Below are 21,260 nucleotides of genomic sequence, written 5' to 3' on the forward strand. Positions count from 1 at the left end.
TGTATTAATCAGGGTTCTCCAGAGAAGCAGAACCAGTGGGATATGAGATAGACGGATAGATGGATAGATAGATATGTGGACGGTCCTGCAAAGTGAGTTTGAAGTGTCCCTTCTCCCACATGGCAAATGGAACATGGGAAAGTTATGCGAGTGGCTTGAGGTTGCTCAGCTGGGGGCGGTGGGGGTGGGATTTGATCCAGAGGTCAGGTGCCTGCCTCTAACCACTGCTCCTTACAGCCAAGGCAGACGACATTGTTGGCCCTGTGACCCATGAAATCTTCGAGAACAACGTGGTTCACTTGATGTGGCAAGAGCCTAAAGAACCCAATGGATTGATCGTGCTGTATGAAGTGAGTTACCGACGGTATGGTGATGAGGTAAGACCCTTGATGCTTGGACATGTGCTTCCGAGCTGTCATTGGTACTCCCTTTGTCTTTTTTTTTTTAAGTTTATTTATTTATTTTGAGAGCGACAAAAATAGCACAAATGGGAGGAGAGAGAGAGAGAGAGAGAGAGAGAGAGAGAGAGAGAGAGAATATCCCAAGTAGGCTCCAAGCTGCCAGCACTCGGGGCTCGAACCCACCAAGGGATCACGACATGAGCTGAAACCAATGTTTCAGCCCCCCAGGTGCCCCACCCTCTTCTTCTTCTTAAATTTTAGCCCAAGGCTTCTCCTATTTGATGCTTTGTCATTAGGACTCAAAGCCTTGATTTATAGCTTTCCAGGGAGGTGGGATAGAAATGCCAGTCTACAAACTCATTTATTTCCTCAGTCTCTCACATTGCTTTTTCAGCTCTGTCCTTCAAGGGGACAGGAGACCCGTTTCGCTTTAGACAGAGTTACCTGAGACTGGGGAGAAATCACGTCGAACCTTAATAAGTAACTTTTTGTTTACACCCAGACACCGGGCAGGGTGACGGGTGACCGCACAAGATGTGGAATCTCAGGAGATCAAAAAAGTAGCCAAGGATGCACATATTAAGCGCTTAACACACAGGCGTGTCTCATTTATCATAGTTTATCACGTCTGAGACGGGATTAGGCAACCCCGTTATTTTTGTGGCTGCTGAAAAAGAAAAAGATGCTGCCGGGTCTCATTGTAAGTTGGTGCGGCTTGTCAGACGCATCCCCGTTTCAGACATGTCAAACGCATGTAATGCCGTGCCTCTCAGGACCCGTGAAACAGTGGGCCGGAATTGGCCAGCCCCTGCTCTAAGCCACGCCTATAATACCGTGGGGGTAGATCTGTGTCCCCAGAAGGGCTCGCGGGCTGCTCCTGCTGGGAGATGCCCTGGCCGGGGCTTGCCTCTGACCGGGGACAGTTCTCCCCTTTACCGTGTGTCTTCAGAGAAATCACGTCACCTCCCTGGCTTTGACTGAGCCCTTCCCCTGTCCCAGACATTGCGCTGAGTCCTTTGCAATCATCCATTCAAACTGCACGGTGACCCGACCCGGTGGGATCCGTTAGTGTCTCCGCTTACGGCCAGAAGCGTGGACAGCGGAGCAGCCAGTGGAGTTGGTCAGGGTCACACGTGCAGCACTTAAATCCAGACTGTTGGGCCCTGGAATCAACCGTCTACAGTTGAGGACAACCACTTAGGTCAGAGGTCATTTTCTTTCCTTCATCTTTTTTTTTTTTTTTTAATGGAGAAATGTTAACATTTATTATCATTTTTTTAATCTAATTTATTGTCATATTGGCTAACATGCGGGGTGCATACCGTGTGCTCTTGGTTTCGGGAGTAGATTCCCGTGGTTCATCGCTTATGTACAACACGCAGTGCTCATCCCGACAAGTGCCCTCCTCAGTGCCCACCACCCATTCCCCTCTCCCCGCTCCCCCCCATCAACCCTCAGTTTGTTCTTTATATTTAAAAGTCTCTTACGGGGTGCCTGGGTGGCTCAGTTGGTTGGGCGTCCGACTTCGGCTCAGGTCATGATCTCACGGTCCCTGAGTTCGGGCCCCACGTCGGGCTCTGTGCTGACAGCTCAGAGCCTGGAGCCTGTTTCGGATTCTGTGTCTCCCTCTCTCTCTGCCCCTAACCCACTCGCATTCTGTCTCTGTCTCTCAAAAATAATAAAATAGCTGGGGCGCCTGGGTGGCGCAGTCGGTTAAGCCTCCGACTTCAGCCAGGTCACAATCTCGCGGTCCGTGAGTTCGAGCCCCGCGTCGGGCTCTGGGCTGATGGCTCAGAGCCTGGAGCCTGTTTCCGATTCTGTGTCTCCCTCTCTCTCTGCCCCTCCCCCGTTCATGCTCTGTCTCTCTCTGTCCCAAAAATAAATAAAAAACATTGAAAAAAAAATTAAAAAAAAAAAAATAATAAAATAGGTAAACATTATTAAAAAAAAAAAGAAAAAGAAAAGAAATATCAGTTCAAGTGAAAAAAAAATGAAAATAAAAATAAAAGTCTCTTACGGTTTGCCTCCCTCTCTGTCTGGATAGTTTGGAACTATTTTTTCCCCTCCCCTCCCCCTCCGGAAGAACGGAGACTCTTCCGTTAAGTGTCTCAAGTTCCACGTATGAGTGAAAACATACAATCTCTATCTTTTTCTAACTGACTTATTTCACTTAGCATCACACCCTCCAATTCAATGGCCAGACAGTCAGTATTTTTAGTTTTGGGAGCCGTAACGTCAGGCATGGGCATGAAGGTTGTTTTTGTTTTTGTTTTTTTTTCTTCCTTTTTTTCCTTTTCAAAAAATTTTTTTATAACAGCTTTACTGTGATCCGGTCACATACCATAAAATACATCCGTTTAAGAGCTACAACTCAGTGGCGGGTTTTTGAAAGGATTTTTTAGGTTTTTAAGTAATCTGTACATCTACACCCAGCATGGGGCTCAGACTCACACCCCGAAATCAAGAGTCTCACACTTTGCTGACTGGGCCCACCAGGGTCCCCTACAATTCGGTGGTTTTTAGTAGTTCACAGAATTGTGCGGCCATCATCATGACCCATTTCAGAGTATTTTCATCACCCTAAAGAGACCCTCCTCCCCTCCCCCTCCCCAATCTTCCCTGCCTCCCCTCCAGCCTGTTTTCTGCTTCCTGTTTCTATGAATTTGCCTGATCTGGGCACTTCCTATAAATGAATCATAGCATATATAGCCTTTTGTTACTGGTTTCAGATAGATGGACCACATTTTGTTATTCACTCATCTGTAGATGGACATTTGGGTCGTTTCCACCATATGGCCCTTGTGAATAATGTTGGTCAGAACACTGATGTGCAAGTTTTTTGTGGACGTATGATTTCAGTTCTCTTGGGTGCATATCAAGGGATGGGTGCTGTGCTAACTCTGCATTTAACTTAACATTTTTTTATGTTTATTTTTGAGAGCGAGACAGACAGACAGAACAACAAGTGGGGAAGGGGCAGAGAGAGAGAGAGAGAGAGAGAGAGACACACACACAGAATCCGAAGCAGGCTGCAGGTTCCGAGCTGTCTGCACAGAGCCCGACATGGGGCTCGAACCCACAAACCGTGAGATCATGACCTGAGCCGGAGTCAGACGCTCAGCTGCCTGAGCCACCCAGGCGCCCCGTGTCTGCATTTAACTTTTAAAGGAAATGCCCACTGTTTCCCAAAGGGGCTGCACCATTTTCTGTCCCCGTCAGTAGTGTGTGAGGGTTCCAGTTTCTCCACATTGGTGGCCGACACTTGTTCTAGGCTATCTTTCGAAGAGCCATGCTGGTGCGTGTGACTGGTATCTCACCGTGGTCGCGATTTGCGTTTTCTTGGATGGCTCATTTGGGCCTGAGTTTTGTGTTCTTCCCCGAACCCATGGGGCTCTTCCGCTTGGGGCAGCTGCAGGCAGTTAGGGTCATTCCTGGAACCGGGGTGGGGTTGAGGGTGGGAGACAAGAGCCACTCCAGAGGGAGGTGCGGCTTCCCAAGGAAGTTGGGGATGTTGCTGGCAGCGAGGAAGAGAATGTGGATTCTGTGCAGTGAGCAAGATATCTGCAACGCAGTCCCTCCTTGATTTTCTTCTTGCTGCTCTCTTTTCCCATTTGCCTGGAGTTTACCTACATTCTAGGAAGCCCTTGGTCCTGGGTAAACTGAGGCAGTCGGTTACCCTGTTGGCATTGGACCTAACCCTAAATTCTCCCAGCTTCTTGTGGCTGGACCGGCTCCCCTGTTCCTGGAGCCCAGCGGTCACCGGCAGGAATCCCCACTGCGAATCCCCACCAGAGCCTCTGCCCCACATGGCCCCACACCAATCCCAGACAAATTAGCCCCATTTGCCCTTTATGGGAACAGAGAGACGGGGAAAAATAAGAGAGACTGAGAGATTACAGCCATCTTTTAAAAAACCTTTTTAGGGGTGCCTGGGTGGCTCAGTGGGTTAAGCGTCTGACTTTGGCTTAGGTCGTGATCTCACAGTTTGTGGATTTGAGCCCCGCGTCGGGCTCTGTGCTGACACCTCGGAGCCTGGAGCCTACTTCAGATTCTGTGTCTCCCCATCTCTCTACCCCTCCCCTGCTCATGCTCTGTCTCTCTCTCTCTCTCAAAAATAAATAAATGTTTTAAAAAAATCAAGTGAGAAAATAATGTAAAACTTTTTTTTTTTTAACACCATCTATACTGTTATGGTATGATTTTGCCAGTCCTGCAAAATTCTCTCCAGCATTTGGTGGGAGGTCATTTTCTTTTTTCTTTTTTGTGTTTTTGGGGGCTCTTTTTTGTATTTGCTAGTTGAATAGCTGACATCACCCCCAGCTGCATCATTCTTGAATCTCTGTCTCCTTGGGCCTTGAATCCAAGTCATTCGCCCTCTTACCGCGTCCCCCCTCCGCCTCGGGAGACCCTGGCCCCAAGGACCACCCCTGCCAGGGAGGAGCATGGATTTTTCATGGTGGCTGGCTCCTTCCTTTGCGTCAGTATCTTTCAGTTTTGAGCTTTTCTTCTTGTTCGCACAGACTTTTACGTCATTGGCTTCTTTGCTCTTTATCAGGTTTTTGCGTCCTGTCTCGCTTTTTGTTTTTGTTTCCTGGTGTCTGTGGAGACAGCTGCCTGAAGCTTCTGGTTCCTTCCAGCACACCCCTTGCAGTGCCTGGGGTCCGTGGCCGGTCGTGGAGGATGCATTTCCCCTTTGTCCCGGATAGCAGCTACCTTTGGTTTCTATATTTGCTTATTTGTCCCTTTCTACTTGGTGACTCATCCTACTTGGAAGAACCTTTGGACCAGAGCCCCCACCCCTGCCGCCAGCCTGATCCGGCCCGATCTGTTTTCTTGCTGTTATTGTCACATGATAAGCACGGGGGTTTTTACATTTCTTTCTCTCCCCGCTAAAATTTTCCAGTCCAGCTCTCTGCATGCACTATTAACTTGGAGCTGTTTTGGAAAGTTTTTAATATTTGGCCCGATGCGTGCAGGTTTCATGGTCTCGTTTTCCCAGGGAGCCTCGTGCCTCTCCCAGTAAGCTCGGGGTTGATCTCTGTTTATGTGGTTATCACTGGGGTGTGTATGCTTTACTTACCTCCTCTCTGTTTTCAGAGATTTGGGTAGATCCCAGCTCTTTTAGTAATGGTACAATGAATCAAATCAAATCAAAAGGCTGTACCCTGGGAAGGAAGGAGCTTTAAAATTTGTCCTTAAGACATCAAGCCCACACATGTGTTTGGTTCTGAGACCAGGGGGTGTGGGGCAAAGCCTGAAATTCGATTTAGGTGATGTAGGTGTTTTCTTTCCCGGCCCTCTCGGACTTTCTGGAGGCCTGGTGACAACGTCCCACGGTGGTTTTGTAGAGTTTGGGAGCCGGATGGTTCTGGATTGAAGGATTGGTCCTGCCACTTACCAGCCACGAGATCCCCCCCTCCCCGCAGCATTTTGTCTCTTCAACCAGGGGTCGGCCCACTGTTTTTGTACGCCTGTTTGTACAGCCCGAGATCGAAAAATCACTTTCACCTCTTAAGATGGTCGGGGAAAACAATTCCAAACATCGAGAGAAGAGTAACGTCATGACGCGTGTCCACTTAACGTGGAGTCCAGCGTTCATCGTCCATCAGGCTCTGTGGGCACGCAGCCACGCCTGTCTGTGGACAGACGTGAACTGATCTGGGAGCGGTCCCTGGCTGCTGAGTTGAGTGGGTCACAGTGAGTGGCCGCTTGAGGCCATACACATTGACCGTCTGGCCCTTTATAGCCGAAGTTCGCCGACCTCTGCCCGAAGCCTCTGTTTCCTGTGTGTAACAAGAGGCTAAGCCCTGGTGGGGTAAGAAGGAAATGACACGATCCAGGTCAAATGCTTGGCTTGTGGCTCAGGAAGGGTTATCGGTAACGATAGCTTCTGTGTCTGCTTCCTTATCCCAAGAACTAGGGCGCTGAGATTCCGAGGTTCCTAATGTCGCTCACGCGTGTTGCCCAGTGATTGTCCCTTACTCCCTGTGTGTCATCTCTTTTTTTCTTTAAGTTCATTTTTATTTATTTTGAGAGAAAGAGAGAGAGAGAGAGAGAGAGAGAGAGCGAGCGAGCAGGGGAGGGGCAGAGAGAGAGGGAGACAGAATCCCAAGCAGGCTCCGTGCTGTCCGTGCAGAGCCCGATGTGGGGCTCGAACTCACGAACCGTGAGATCCTTAACCGACTGAGCCACCCAGGCGCCCCTCCTCTGTGTCATTTCTGACATTCCTGCCAGGGGACGGACACCCCCCACACCTGCCCTCTCTCCTCCCCTGTCTTCCAGGAGCTGCACCTCTGTGTCTCCCGTAGACACTTTGCTCTGGAGCGGGGCTGCAGGCTGCGAGGGCTGCCGCCGGGGAATTACAGTGTGCGAGTTCGGGCCACCTCCCTGGCGGGCAACGGCTCCTGGACAGAAGCCACTTATTTCTATGTGACAGACTATTGTAAGTGTGCACGGCAACTCTGGCTGGGTCTGCTCTGGGGAACATCTCAGAGGATGGTCGGGGAAGCGTGGAGGCTACACCCGCCGGCCCTGGACTTGACCTCTGGGTCTGTCGGCTGCTACTGTGTGACCTGGGAAGGGTGCTGGCCCTCTCTGAGCCTGCACTTCCTCATCTGACCGTGGGATAATAAGAGGATCCCCCTGGAAACGAAAGGAGGTTTCAGTGGCATTAGGAATGCCAAGTGGCTGACACAGGGCATGTCTGATTAACACATTAGCTCCTGTTACTAGGGTCTCAGTATTTGTTTCTAATGTTTATTTACTTTTGAGAGAGAGAGAGAGAGACAGAGTGTGAGCAGAGGAGGGGCAGAGAGAGAGGGAGACACAGAATCTGAAGCAGGTTCCAGGTTCTGAGCTGGCAGCACGGAGCCCGTCACGGGGCTCAAACCCATGAACCGTGAGATCATGACCTGAGCTGCAGTCGGATGCTTAACCGACTGAGCCACCCAGGCGCCCCTCAGTATTTGTTTCTAGATGGGCTGTGTCCTCCAAGGGAGGATGGGGGAACTCACCTACTTGGTCTCAGATGTGCTCTTGATACGCAGGCAGTAAGTGCTGCCCCTGGGTGAGCACAGTAAGGTGGGAGGGTGGGGAAGGCTGAGCTGATCAGGGAAGGCTTCCTGGAGGTGGTGACCTCTTGACCGAGACCTGGAAGAATGTACAAGTGGGAACAAAAGAGGAAGGTTATCCTGAGATGCGTGGCAGGAGCCCAGACGCTTGAATGAGTGAACAAACAAATAACTTGGAAGGAGGGGAGATTCTAGAACAGGAGGAGCGGGAGCTTGGGTGGGAGGAGTGAGACAAGCCTTCTGCTTGGCTGGCTGGATTCTCACACCCCAGGCATGGTGGACTTCGGAGAGTGGGAAGGCTCTGGCCGGGGTCAGGGCAGGGAAAAGCGTCCTGACCCCAGCTGGGAGGGCTACACGGTGAATCTGATGCTGCCTGGTAGAGTTCATACAGACCTTGCCGGCTTAGGAGCAGGGTTCCCAGCAAGACTGCCCTCCCTTCCAAAGCCAGATGCAAGTTGGGGGTTCTCCAAGCCCCCCACGCTCCTGACCAACTGGCAACAAACTCAGAGCTTCCCATGGCCCCCCAGATTCAATCATCTGCTGGATCAGCTCACAGAACTCAGGCAAGTGCCATCTTACAAGGACGGTTTTCTTATAAAGGCTGTAGGTGAGGACCACGCAAATGAAGAGACACATAGGGGAGGGTCCAGGACACTGAGCTGTGTCTCCTCCCCCTGGAATCAGGACGTGTTGCGTCACCCTCCTGGCATGTGGCTGTCTTCACAGCCAGGAAGCTCCTCTGAGCTAAGGTGCTGAGAGTTGCATTACGCAGGCGGTACCAATCGCATCGTTGGTTGTGTGATAGAAGTCCTTCCCCGGCCCCTCCGTACTCTGGAGGTCAGGCTGGCTGAAGTCCCAGCCTTCTGATCACGTGCTTGGTCTGCTGGTGACCAACCCCCGTCCTGGGTCAGCCCATCTCGTAGCATAAGCTCAGGTATGTTCCCAGGGGCTCGTCAATAACAAAGACACTTCCTGTTACCCAGGTCAGCTCAAGGATTTGGGGTCTCTCTCTTAAGAACCAGGGATGCCGTGAATAAAATTCCAAGGAAAATATCAAAGTGGGAAAAACATTGGTAACATCATTGACAAAGAGTTACTATCAAATGAATATCCATATAGTATATGAGTAATATATACACACACACACACAAGAATACGCAAAGAACATAAATAGCCAATTTAAAAAGAAATAGAAAAGATAGAAGATATAAGGAAAAAAGTCCAACCTCAAAACTACACCCCCCCCCCAAGAGCAAATTAAAACAAAACGTAATTTTTAACTTATCAAATTGGTAAGGCTTTTTGTTTCTGGGTTGTTAAAAATATAAATATATATTTTTAAATATAAACATATTATAAATATATAAATATAAATATGTAAATATATTTTAATATGAATATATATATTTTTTAATTTCAATTTTAGTTAACATGCAGTGCGATATTGGTTTCAGGGGTAGAATTCAGTGATTCATCATTTCCAAACAACAACACCCAGTGCTCAGCACAACAAGTACCCTCCTCTGTTTTTTAATTATAGTGCTTAGTGTTGTCTGAGAGCAGACACATAGATGTTCTTTATTAATATGTATCAAACATTTTGTTAAAGCTCTTACTATCGGAGCCAATAGTTCTGGTTCTAGAAATTTATCCTGAGGAAATTATCAGGGATGTCCAAAAAAGATACATGTTCAAGGAAAGGTAGCCCAGCGTTACTAGAGATAGCAAAAAGTCTGGAGAATTACATGACTAACACAGTAGATTACTTAAAAAGGATTCTTTTCTCCCTCCTTTCCTCCTTCCTTTTCTCTTCCTTTCTCTCTTCTTTTCTTCTTTCTTTCTTCCTTCCTTCCTTCCTTCCTTCCTTCCTTCCTTCCTTCCTCTTTCTTTCTTTCTTTCTTTCTTTCTTTCTTTCTTTCTTTCTTTCTTTCTTTCTTTCTTTCTTTCTTTCTTTCTTTCTTTCTTTCTTTCTTTCTTTCCTTATTTTGAGAGAGAGAGAATGCACAAGTGGGAGAGGGGCAGAGAGAAGGAGAGACAGAATCCCAAGCAGGCTCTGCCCTATCAGCCCAGAGCCCGACACAGGGCTCGAACTCACGAACCCTAAGATCATGGCCTGAGCTGAGATCAGGAGGTGGACGCTTAACTGACTGAGCCGCTCAGGCACCCTGAGTGATTTTTTATTTTATAACAAGCAAGCAAGGTGCAGATTTTAAGGAGGCGCTCACCCCCAGGGGCTGACCTTACCCTTCTGTGACTCAGAGCAAGAGTTCTTAAATTTCCGTTTCTTCACCCTGGTTCCCGTGGCCACTGGAATTGGAGTGTGAGCCCGACCGTGGTGTCCAGGAAGCAGAGGTGGGGTTGGCAGGGTGCAGCCTGCCTCTCCGATTATGTCCTGAGACACTGTGAGTCCTGGCCACTTGGTGGCCTCCAGCTCCCCTGTTCCTAAGGAAAAAGGGACAGGAAGGAGGGACATGCAGACATCCACCTGCATGTGACCAGTAGGTGTCCATCTCTCATGGCCCGTTCGGCCACCAGATATTCATGGAGACTTTCTGTGGCCAGGAGCTGTGGGAGGGGGGATGAGGCAGTTCGCTGCCAATTCAGGGAGTGGGTACAGGAAGACAGGATGTCTCAGGGCAGCGCTGGCCACCGAAGGCAGCGTGGGGTAGTGGTCAAGAACTCACTCAGATCACCCGGGTTGAAATCCCTGCTCCACCGTGGATCGGCTCTGGGATTTGGGGCAAGACCCGCCTCCAGTCTCTGAGCCTCTTTTCCCAATCTGTTTACTGGCCTCAGTCACGGCACCTCTCACTTTGGCTAATGTGACAATTAAATAAAAACACTGGCGCAAAGCTCTTCAAACAGCGCCTGGTACTTTTAGTAAGTGTTCAGTAAACCGCTGTGGATGTTGAAAGAGCCCAGGGACCGGGTTCCCTCCCTGATTCCTTAGAACCCATTTTCCTCCTCGGCTCGGGAGAGTCTGAATACATGGGCGTGTGTATAATTGCAGACAACTGGGCCTCACATGCAAATTTAACAGAACGTTTCTTCGGTCGATTTAAAAGGATATTTTGGGGAAGACCCCCTAGCACACACAGGGCACTTCCTGGTGAAATTTTCATCTGCCGGAGGTGCTGTTGGGATTCAAATAGGCTATTTAATTTGTGGGGCAAATTAAAATTTCATTTCTGTAAAATGAAAACGCAAGATCGTTTGCTTACAAATTATTAAGACTTCCAAGATGGCGACAGCAGAGTGTTAAGGAGCAGGGCCCCACCCCAGTGGGGACTGGGGTGATGGCCAGGCTTACATGCCTGTGAAGCTGGCCCTGGGCTGGGGGGGAGGGAGAAGGCAGTGGGCAGTGGTCTGGAGGTCAGGGCCTCTGAGCCCACTGCCCAGGCCCATGGAGCCAACTGGTGATTCAAGATGACTGGAAAAGAACGGCCCAGGAGACCAGCAGAGAGGCTCGGGGACAAGAGAGGGGGCAGGTGTGTGTGGCCCGCCATTACAGGCATAGGTGTGATTTGTGATGTGAATACATTTTGGTGCGAAACATATATTTTCTTACTCTATTTCAGTAGATGTCCCATCGAACATTGCAAAAATTATCATCGGGCCTCTCATCTTTGTCTTTCTCTTCAGTGTTGTGATTGGAAGTATTTATCTATTCCTGAGAAAGAGGTGGGTACAATGGTGTGCTGGTAAATGGTTAAAAACTGGCTCTCCAGAAAAGAAAGTGTGCCTAGATACAGAGAGAGCTATATCTAAGTTTATTATAAGTTTTACTGTCATAGGGATGTGCATAGCATGCAATTTACAGGTAGTGATCATAATACAATATACATTGCTTGTTACCGTAAATTCCCTCTAGCTGGTTGATTCTCACCAAATGTTTTGGTTGACTTTTTCCCCCTGAACCTTTGTATCTATAGCCAACCTATGGTTGCAAGTGATGAATGAGTATAGTTCCAACCTGGATGTTGGTTGATACTTTGTTTTCATTAAAGAGTAAGGTAAAAATGAGATAAGGTGTATGGGTTCATCAATGAACAAGTGACTTCAGTCAATCAGGTAATAATTCATAAATGCAGAGGAACATTTTCTTAAGTTTTTTTTTTTTTCTGTTTGCAATATCATGGCTACGGAGACGACAGACTTTTTTTTTTTAATTTTAATTTTTAAATGTTCATTTATTTTGAGAGAGACAGAGAGAGAGTGAGCTGGGGAGGGGCAGAGAGAGAGAGGGAGACACAGAATCCGAAGCAGTCTCCTGGCTCTGAGCTGTCAGCACACACGGGGCTTGAAGTCATGAACCGAGAGAAGTCATGACCTGAGCTGAAGTCGGATGCTCAACCGACTGAGCCACCCAGGCGCCCCAGTGCTGACAGACTTTGAAGCTTAATCTGCATTGGTAACATTTTTGCCATCACTTTCTTAAGCCTGCACAAACAACAGAACAATAGATCAAGTCTTGGTTTGTATCATTCCTGTTTCTATCATGTAAATATTCCTACCGTGGCCAATTTCAAGCTCCAGATGGTCACGAATGATAGTAAGATAATGAGGAAATGGTGAGTTTGCTTTTGATACCATTTTATTTCATTGTAAACCTGTGCCCTGTAACTTTAAATGATGGCTGTATTAACAACCTGCTCTCAAATTTCCTGAAAATGTAACACTTGTTTCTCGTGAGCTGGGATGAGAACAGCAACGGGTGAGTGGCTCTTGGGTGTCCCACGGACACCCATGAGTTACAGCTTATGGTTCTATGTTGATGCACTTCAGTAGCCATCTGATGGGCTTCCGTTCATAACCCCAGGCTGTATCCAGGATTATTACACGGATGCTGCTGGTAAGGGTTGCCGTTTGCCCTGGGGAGCTCGTAACCCCCTTGCGAGTGACCCAGGGCTTCGTGAGAATACCAAGCTGGAATGTCTTCCTTTTTCCCTTCCAGGCAGCCGGATGGGCCACTGGGGCCGCTGTATGCTTCTTCAAACCCTGAGTACCTCAGTGCCAGTGATGGTGAGTACCATCCCCTGACCTCTGGGTGGCCAGAATCCTGCCTTTCGGTGCCCTTTCCCATTACTGTCCAGTGGAAGTCAGGGGTTGATACCCTGGGAGGCTGAGATGAGCCCTCTCGCTCACTGGAGACCTGTCCCTGGCTGCGGAGACCCCGATGCTGGGAGGAGCTGGACACCTGCTGTCTGGCGCCTGTTGGATGGGCTGATCTAGCAGGGCTGGGAGGCTGAGAATCTGGTGCCCCAGCTGTGGGGTTGTGGCATCTGCGGCCTGTGCCCGAGACCGCGCCGAGGGTCAGAGCCAGAGAGCCATGTACGGACTTGCCGTCCAAACTGGCAGGTGGGAGTCGGAAGCCAAATTGAGACACTGGGGGTCAGGGGGTGGGGAAGACAAGAATGAAGGATAAAATGGGGTGAACAGGAGGCTGTATGTGTGGCAGGGACACATCCGCCATTGGTGGCACCTGAACACAGATGTGATGCTGATGCTGGTAGTCGCGTAGGACCGACACCTGTGTTTCCCTTGATTGTACCAAAGGGCATCGGGCAGCCCCTAGAGATGAGGCTTGCTTGTTCCATCAGAGGGGAAAGCATCTGCCGCAGGACAAGTTTCCAAAGGTGCTTCATGCAGCAAAAAGCAGAAAAAGTGACTTTCAAGGCATGAGCGCTGTCGATGATCCCAAGGATACTACTGCCTTGGGATACAGGGGTGATGCTTTTAAGGATCCCCAGGATTTGTTTTAATCAGGTCTGATAAGACATGCACAGAGGGGGGGCAGCACCGCACAGGGGAGCCCCGGGGTCGGGCAGGAGGCAGAGGGAGCATGGAAGGAATGCGGACAAGAACCGTTATTGTGGTTTCTTGGGGAGGCGTGGCAAGGCGGGGGAAGACTGAGGATTGGCTAGTTTGAATGATTTCCGTGGGTTCTGGGGTGTAGGGCCTGGCCCTGGGTGATCAGGGGAAGGGGATAGAGCCCAGAGGGTGCGGGCCCCACAGAGGGAGGGGTTATGGTTTGGGCTCTGGATTAGTTGTTTTGCATACAGAAGGTATACTCACTGGCAGGTCACTTACTGTCTCTAGGAACTGGCCGCCCTGGGCAGGGGCAGCCCCTTTAGGGCCATCGAGGGCCTAGATGCCAAAGCATCACGACAGAGAAAGTAGTGGTCATTCCAGGTGGAACTGTGTGGGGGGAACGGGAGCGGGAGGGAACGAACGGGGGTGACGGCATTGTTACCGCACACCGGAGGTGGGGAAGCTGAACCTCAGGGCTGCCTCTCCACCCTACCGCCCTGCTTCCCTCCAGGAATGAAGTAATGGGTGTATTCAGCCTGTAACGGGTGCAGGGGACGCAGGAACCATTTCGGCTTTTCTTATGAGGTCTTTGTGCATTCATCTGCAAATCGTTTGCTGTGTAACAAACCACCCCAGCTCTAGTGACTTAAGACGACCTCCCTTTATTAGCACACAGTTTGGTGGGTCCGCCACCTGTGATCTGATCAGCTGGGCAAATCCTTTGATCTCATCCGGGCTCGTTCACATGGCTGCAGCCTGCCTGGGGATCAGCTGGTGCTGGGTGGTCCTGGATGGGTTCATTCACATGCCAGTGGTTGGCAGGCAGAGTTGTCCCCATCCCCTTGGCCCTTTGCAGAGACCACAGCCTCCGACCCAGGAGGCTCTGAGATCAGACAGAAAGGATGTGGAGGCAGGCTCGGTGCGGCACTTACTGGCCAGGACCCTGGGCCGACAGTGGCTCCTTCCCAAGCCTCTGCTGTCCCCCCCTGTGAGGGCAGGGACCCACACCTGTCCTGTTCTCGGCTCTATGCCCGGTGCCTGGCACAGGTTCTGGACCGCAGAAATCACTTAACGAACATTTGCCAGGGGTGCTCAGGTGGGTGGTTGGCTGGGGGGCCCCCAGGGGTCTGTCAAGGATGCTGTGTAGATAAGTGAGGAGTAGTGTTTCCCTGCTCTGTGTATGTGCCGGACGAGTGGGAGGTGCCTCGGGAGAAGATCACTCTCCTGCGCGAGCTGGGGCAGGGCTCCTTCGGCATGGTGTACGAGGGCAATGCCAGGGACATCGTCAAGGGCGAGGCGGAGACCCGCGTGGCGGTGAAGACGGTCAACGAGTCCGCCAGTCTGCGAGAGAGGATCGAGTTTCTCAACGAGGCCTCAGTCATGAAGGGCTTCACTTGTCATCACGTGGTGAGTCCTGCGTTTGCCCCCAGAGCAGACAGAGGCTTCCTCTGGTGCCAGCTCCCCTGTTCCAGCTCCCCTGTCCCTCGTCCTCCTCCTGCACGGGGTGGGAGGACCCTAGGTGTGGACCCTGCCTGTCCCCCACTCTGCAGTACCCTCAAGGTGTGGGGGAGGGCCCCCCTCCTTGTCCCTCCTCTAATCTCATCCTCTCCCACCTTGCCTGGAGCCAGACTCGTCCCGTTGCTTTCCAGAATGTTGTCTCTTCCCTCTTCCTGGCTCCTTTATAACCCTTAAACACATGAGTGTTCACCCCATCCCTGCCTACCCTTTCCCACTTACCTTCTCCTGGAGCCTAGTGCTAAGGGGATCGGCTGTGTGCTAAGCCTCATTTCTCGTCTCTTTGATGCATCGGATTCCCGCCCTGATGGAGCTTCCTGTAAAGCCGCGGAGGCAGACCCTAAAACCGCTAAGTTCCTTAGGGAAGACATTGGGGGCTGATGCTATGGCAGAATGGAACAAGAGAAGCAGAGTCAGGGGACTGGGAATTCAGGACTGGGAAAAGGTGTATTTGCGCCAAGACTTAAGGATGGAGGGACTGAGCCATGTGGACCTGTTAGGGCACAGAGAGCCAGGCAGAGGGAACAGCAGGTGCAAAGGCTTCGAGATGGGAACGTGCCTTATGTGTTCAGAGACACCAAGGAGATATCCAAGTGTCTGTCTCGGATGTTGCTCTCTGTAGGCATGTCTGTCTGCTCCCCCACCCACCAGACCTTGAGTCCCGAATTCTCCCTCCTTCCTCCGACTCCCCTGTCCCAGCAAGGCATTGACCCTGGCATTTGAGCCAGACAGACCAGGGCTCACCACACAGGGTGCTGTGCGCCACCTTGACGAGTGGACACCTTCCCCCAGACCCTCACCCTACCACGTGCTGCACCTGCTCCACAGGTCCGCCTCCTGGGGGTGGTGTCCAAAGGCCAGCCGACGCTGGTGGTGATGGAGCTGATGGTTCACGGAGACCTGAAGAGCTACCTCCGCTCCCTGCGGCCGGAGGCTGAGGTGAGCTGCCTCTGGGGACCCGGCAGGGCACCCGCTCCCGGCCGCAGGAGCCCACGTTGCTGAACACACGACCCCATGTTTCGATTCTCAGAATAACCCTGGCCGCCCTCCCCCTACTCTGCAAGAGATGATTCAGATGGCGGCGGAGATCGCCGACGGGATGGCGTACCTGAATGCCAAGAAGTTTGTGCACCGGGATCTCGCAGCTCGAAATTGCATGGTGGCCCACGACTTCACCGTCAAAATTGGAGGTGCGTCCGGCTTTCTGCTTTGAGACACGGGGCCCAGGCCCAGTTTGATTTTTGGAAGGAGTTGTCTAGACTGAACAGTCTTTTCCAATAGCGCAAAGAGGGTGGGCTTGAACCTCAAACTGTAATGGAACCGCATTTGCTCGTGAACTTGCTCATTTACGGCTCTGGATAATATTCGTGTTCCCTGTTGGTGGAAGCCACTGCACTAGGAGCCGAGAGGTGTGATGGTGGATAAGTCACCACGAGTTTTCTGCCCTCGGCATGCAGTCTTTACCCGCGTCAGTAGGAACCGTAAGAGAATGCTTTTATAAACAAGATAATGAAGCCTAAAGAAATAAAGAGCTCCATGATAGCGAGGAGAGGCCTCTCTCTGTAGGGAGGCAGCGTTTCAGCCAAAACTTGCAGGATGAATTGACCTGAGTGACAGCACGCCAGGGGGAGTTATGGCAAATGTGAGGCCAGGAGGCCGGAAGGATGGCTGATGTGATAGGAATAAAAGGAATGTAGAGGGGAGTAGAGCAGCGTGAGATGTGAGGTGAGGGAGAGGGGCAGGAGCCAGACCCGGGGAGGGAGGCTAGAAGGCAAGAAGTAACTCGAGTCTACTTACGATCCCCAAAGACATTATCTTATATCAGCAAGGGAAGCCGGAAGTGATGTCATTCTGCTTATAGTCCCGAAAGACCTCGTCCCCCATTAGCCACGGAAAGCAAGGAACAGCATGATCCTCCTTATGTAGCTTTTCTTGGGCAGTGAGCTGCCAGGGTCCAGCTGGAGGGAAGGTCCTGCAGGGGAGAGGTGGCCGTGGGCCTGGGTGGGGCCGGAGTGATGGAGAAGAATAGCTTGACTAGAGGGGAATGTGGGAGGAGAGTGGGCAGGACTTAGATGTGTCTTAGATGTGGGCGTAAGGAAAGGGGTGGGTCAAAAGAGGACCCGACCCTGGGTTTCGAGCTGGGCACTGGGTAGCGGTGGAGCCACATCTAGTGGAGAATAGAAGGTTGGCTGCAGAGACTCAAAGCTTCGGTTTGGGAAGCCTGCAAGGTCGTGGGTGGGAAGGAAGTGCTGCTAGAAACAGGATTCCCAGGCTGCGGGCCGGAACATTGCTTCCTTACCACTTGGTGCTTCCGTTTCCTTCCCTTTACGTGGCGGCCCATCCTTTCCCTCCACATCCCCATAAGTAACCTCAGAATCCATTCTCGGTGGATTTGGCCGCCACGCCGGTGAGCCCACACCTGGGACAGGTGAGCCCATCTGCGGGCTCTTCGAGGCGTGGGGCCCTGAGGGTGGAGACGCCTGGGCTGCAGGCTGAAAGTTAAGACGATGTTGAACCATTTGTTGTCAGACTTCGGAATGACCAGAGACATCTATGAAACGGATTACTACCGGAAAGGAGGCAAGGGTCTGCTCCCCGTGCGGTGGATGGCACCGGAATCCCTGAAGGACGGGGTCTTCACCACTTCTTCTGACATGTGGTGAGTCGTGCACGCACGGATCGGCAGACAGAACGCTGGGCCCGAATCCCGGGTCGTTCCCTGTGTGTGACCAGCAAGCGGGGGGGCCCGTTAAAGCCTGCCTTCCTCGTAGCCTCGTAATCAAGAAAACGACGGGGATGTCATGTCTGAGGACGCTTGCACAGCTACCTGTGTGCCGACTGAGACTAATGTAGACGTTTCTGGATGCAGCATGAATTGTTGAGTGAACTGGCCAACCACATTCTAGTAGACTAAGAAGGGGTGTGTGTGTGTGTGTGTTTTAATGGCTTCTTTGTTACTACGTTCAACTGTCATTGGCAGGTCCTTTGGTGTGGTCCTTTGGGAAATCACCAGCTTGGCGGAACAACCTTACCAAGGCCTGTCTAATGAACAGGTGTTGAAATTTGTCATGGACGGAGGATATTTGGACCAACCTGACAACTGTCCGGAGAGAGTGTAAGTGTGCAGCGTCCGGGCTCTTCCTTAAAAAGGCATTAGTGCCCTTTAGTTCGCTGTCATATGTCTACACAGGTGGTTGTGTTTGCACACTGTGTCTGGGCACGGGCACTTTTTTGCACGTTGTATCTACATATGTGCTCGTGTTTGCATGTCACACCTTCACAGGTATGCTTTCTTGCCTATCATGTGTGTGGAAGGTTCTACAAGAAACCCCACCTCAGTGGTTACCACGGGAGAAGGAAACTGGGTGGCTGGGGTGGCGTATTTATGTTTAACTGTCTATTTATATACTTACCGGGTTGTCAGGAGATGAATACAATATTGCATGTCAATTACACCTCTATAGAATGGGGGAAAAAAACAAATCCTAAGCATAAACATTAAAATTATTTTGGGTTCCAGGGATATGTGTTATGTATCTCCCCAATACTCCCCAGTTTTTGTTTTACTTTTTTTTGCTGAAAAGAAATAGTAAATGTTTGTTAGGGGACCAAATGGACAACACACATGCACAAGCCATTTAAACACTTGCAAACTTGTCCTTCCTCACTTAGAGTCCAAGAAACATAAAGTAAAATGAAATACCGTCTTCCTAAGTTAGCAAAAAAAGGAAGGAAGAAAGGAGGAAAGAAAGAGGTTTTTTTTTTTTTAAGTTAATTTATTTATTTTGAGAGAGAGAACCAGTGGGGGGAGGGCAGAGAGAGAAGGGGACAGAGGATCCGAAGCAGGCTCTATGCTGACAGCAGAGAGCCCAGGGTGGGGCTCAAACTCACAGACTGCAAGATCATGACCCGAGCCGAAGTCGGATGCTTAACCAACTGAGGCACCCGGGTGCCCCTAAGAAAAGAGAGTTTTAATACTCAGGGCTGACAACAGTTTGGTGATAATCATTCTTACACACCTGTTGTTAACAGCTACTCAAAGCAATGTTTTTTTAAAGTCTCAAAAAAAAAATTGACATGATCTAAATACCCAACGATATGAGAATTGCCAAGTAAATTTATAAATTAAGATGATGTAGCCATTGAAATCTCAAACGAAATTTGCAAAATATTATTTTTCCAAAATAAAATACGTTGAAATATTTTCATACGTTGAAAATACGTTTCATAGTTTCATACGTTTCCAAAATAAAATACGTTGAAAATATTTTATAACTTGGTGAATAAGCCTATGTTAAATATCAAGGGTAAAAAGTATATATTACGCTTCCAAATGTCTTCAGATAGAAAAATGAGGTTAGATCTGAAGGGAAGTTGTATGTAAGCTGTATTTTCTCTATGTTTTGGTGTTTTATTTCGACAATGAACATTTATTAAATATAAAGTCCTTTATTAGGAAAAAGTTTTCCCTCCTGAAGGGGGAAAGGTTATTTTGACACTTCATCCCCTGAAGAAAATGACGTTAATTTAGAAAACCCAGTTGCAAGGGACCTCATAGGAAAAAGAGTACGAAGCAGAGTTGTTCAGAAACTCTGAGCAAAGTATTTCTAGACGTTGCTTCATGAAAGTCCTTCACTAAGTCATGCCAGTAAGCAGCTGGCTGTAGTTCCAGGACCAGGGAAATCGAGTAAGCCCTAGGGTAGAGGTCCACAGACTCTCTACAAAGGGCCATATTGTAAATATTTTCAGCTTTGTGGGCTGTGTGGCCCTCTGTTGCAGCTACTCAGCTCTGCGTATAGACTGAAGGCAGCCATCAACAGTACGTAAATGAACAGGTGTGGCTGTGTGCCAATAAAACTTTATTTACAAAAGCACTTCAGGGGGCCATTTAGTCCGCGGGTGGAAATTTGCCAACCCCTGCCTTAGAAATTACAGCGGGGCGAGGAAGAGGTAAAATGGAAATCCCAGGCCCTCGGCACCTGCCCTTGGCTGAGTCAGGTTGTAACCCCCCCTGCTACCGCCCTGGAGCGCGTGAGTGCTGGGCCTGCAGGATGGCTGCTTACGGCTGGTCCTCCTGATGCCCCATCAGGCCTCAAGCATCTAGATCCTGAGGGATCTCTGGCCCTAGAAAGATTGCCTACTGGCACAGGGAAGCCTTTCAAGCAGCCCCAGTAGAAATTAAAGTTTACAAAAACCAGGAACGTATAAAATTTATAAACCTTGTTCAACGTGTGGCTGTGTCAGAAGGGGCCCTTCTTGATCTGCCCTGGGAATGAGGCAGCCCCTTTGGCTGTCTTTCCAAAACCATTTTTTTTAGCATCGGTAGAAATGCTGTTTCTGTTTTGACTGTTGCCTGCGCTGGTGGCCACCGTCTGGTGCTGGTACTTGTCATCTGTGGGGGCGGCCCGCCAGGACAAGGGTGGGAGTGGGGATTGCATGGCTGGATCCCCCGGACTCCTTCCTGACGCGTCCCTCTGTCCTGCAGCACCGACCTGATGCACATGTGCTGGCAGTTCAATCCCAAGATGCGGCCCACCTTCCTGGAGATCGTTGACCTGCTCAAAGACGACCTGCACCCCAGCTTTCCGGAAGTCTCCTTCTTCCACAGCGAGGAGAACAAGGCGCCTGAGAGTGAGGAGTTGGAAATGGAGTTTGAGGACATGGAGAGTGTCCCCCTGGATCGGGCCTCACACTCACAGAGGGAAGAGGCCGGGGGCCGGGATGGAGTGTCCTCGCTGGGCCTCAAGCGGAACTACGAGGACCACATCCCCTACACCCACATGAACGGGGGCAAGAAAAACGGACGGATTCTGACCCTGCCGAGGTCGAATCCTTCCTAACGGCGCCTGTTTTGGGGGAGGGGTTCTCCAAACCCCTCTGGTTCACTTTCCTCTGGTTTGAAGGCCTCCAGAAAACTCAGGATTCTCCTATGAATCTGCCACAGCATCACACGGAGCTCAGAGATCATTGCTATCCATTGCTGTTCATTGATGACTTAAAACACATTTGTTTGATTGCCAAGTTGACTAGCTGTCAGAGAATTTAACTGTGACCCTAGAGGAGAAGGGGTTTCCTCGGCTGCTGTCCTTACAGGCAACTGCGGTTTTAAGCCAGAATGTTACTATTTTTTCAAGTAGATTGAAAGCAAGGACTTGTTTTTAAAAATCTTCTTCTTCTTCTTCTTTTTTTTTTTTCTGGTGTCTGAGCTACAGTATAAAGCATAAAACTTGTTTGTGGAACAAAAGTTTGAAAGAAAGAAAGAAAAAAAAAACCCACCCTGTTCCAGTAGAATCTCAGACTTTACGGAGTGGGCTTCCAGAAGAGTCTTCTCATCCAGGCTGAAGGATTTTTTTTTTTCTTCTTCTTCTTCTTCTTCTTCTTCACAAAATCAGTTCCTCAAATTGACCAATAGCTACTGCTTTTATACTTTTGATAAGAATCTGCAGTCCCGGTGTGTGGTTCA

The 21,260-nt window shown here is 50.0% G+C and overlaps 1 protein-coding gene across 1 annotated transcript in view; it reads left to right on the forward strand.

Annotated features, from left to right (window-relative positions):
- The window catches only part of INSR (insulin receptor), a 134,449-nt gene extending 113,626 nt beyond the window's left edge, over nucleotides 1–20,823 (forward strand). The window contains exons 14-23 of the mRNA XM_042965366.1: nucleotides 238–377; nucleotides 6,684–6,843; nucleotides 11,053–11,152; nucleotides 12,426–12,493; nucleotides 14,445–14,689; nucleotides 15,626–15,736; nucleotides 15,828–15,987; nucleotides 17,327–17,456; nucleotides 17,778–17,912; nucleotides 20,283–20,823. Of these exons, the coding sequence (XP_042821300.1) occupies nucleotides 238–377; nucleotides 6,684–6,843; nucleotides 11,053–11,152; nucleotides 12,426–12,493; nucleotides 14,445–14,689; nucleotides 15,626–15,736; nucleotides 15,828–15,987; nucleotides 17,327–17,456; nucleotides 17,778–17,912; nucleotides 20,283–20,637 (1,604 nt within the window). The 3' untranslated portion in view covers nucleotides 20,638–20,823. The remainder of the gene's footprint in view (nucleotides 1–237; nucleotides 378–6,683; nucleotides 6,844–11,052; nucleotides 11,153–12,425; nucleotides 12,494–14,444; nucleotides 14,690–15,625; nucleotides 15,737–15,827; nucleotides 15,988–17,326; nucleotides 17,457–17,777; nucleotides 17,913–20,282) is intronic.
- The last annotated feature ends 437 nt before the right edge of the window (nucleotides 20,824–21,260 follow it).

Source organism: Panthera tigris, chromosome A2, assembly GCF_018350195.1.
Source record: "Panthera tigris isolate Pti1 chromosome A2, P.tigris_Pti1_mat1.1, whole genome shotgun sequence".
Lineage (NCBI taxonomy): Eukaryota > Metazoa > Chordata > Mammalia > Carnivora > Felidae > Panthera > Panthera tigris.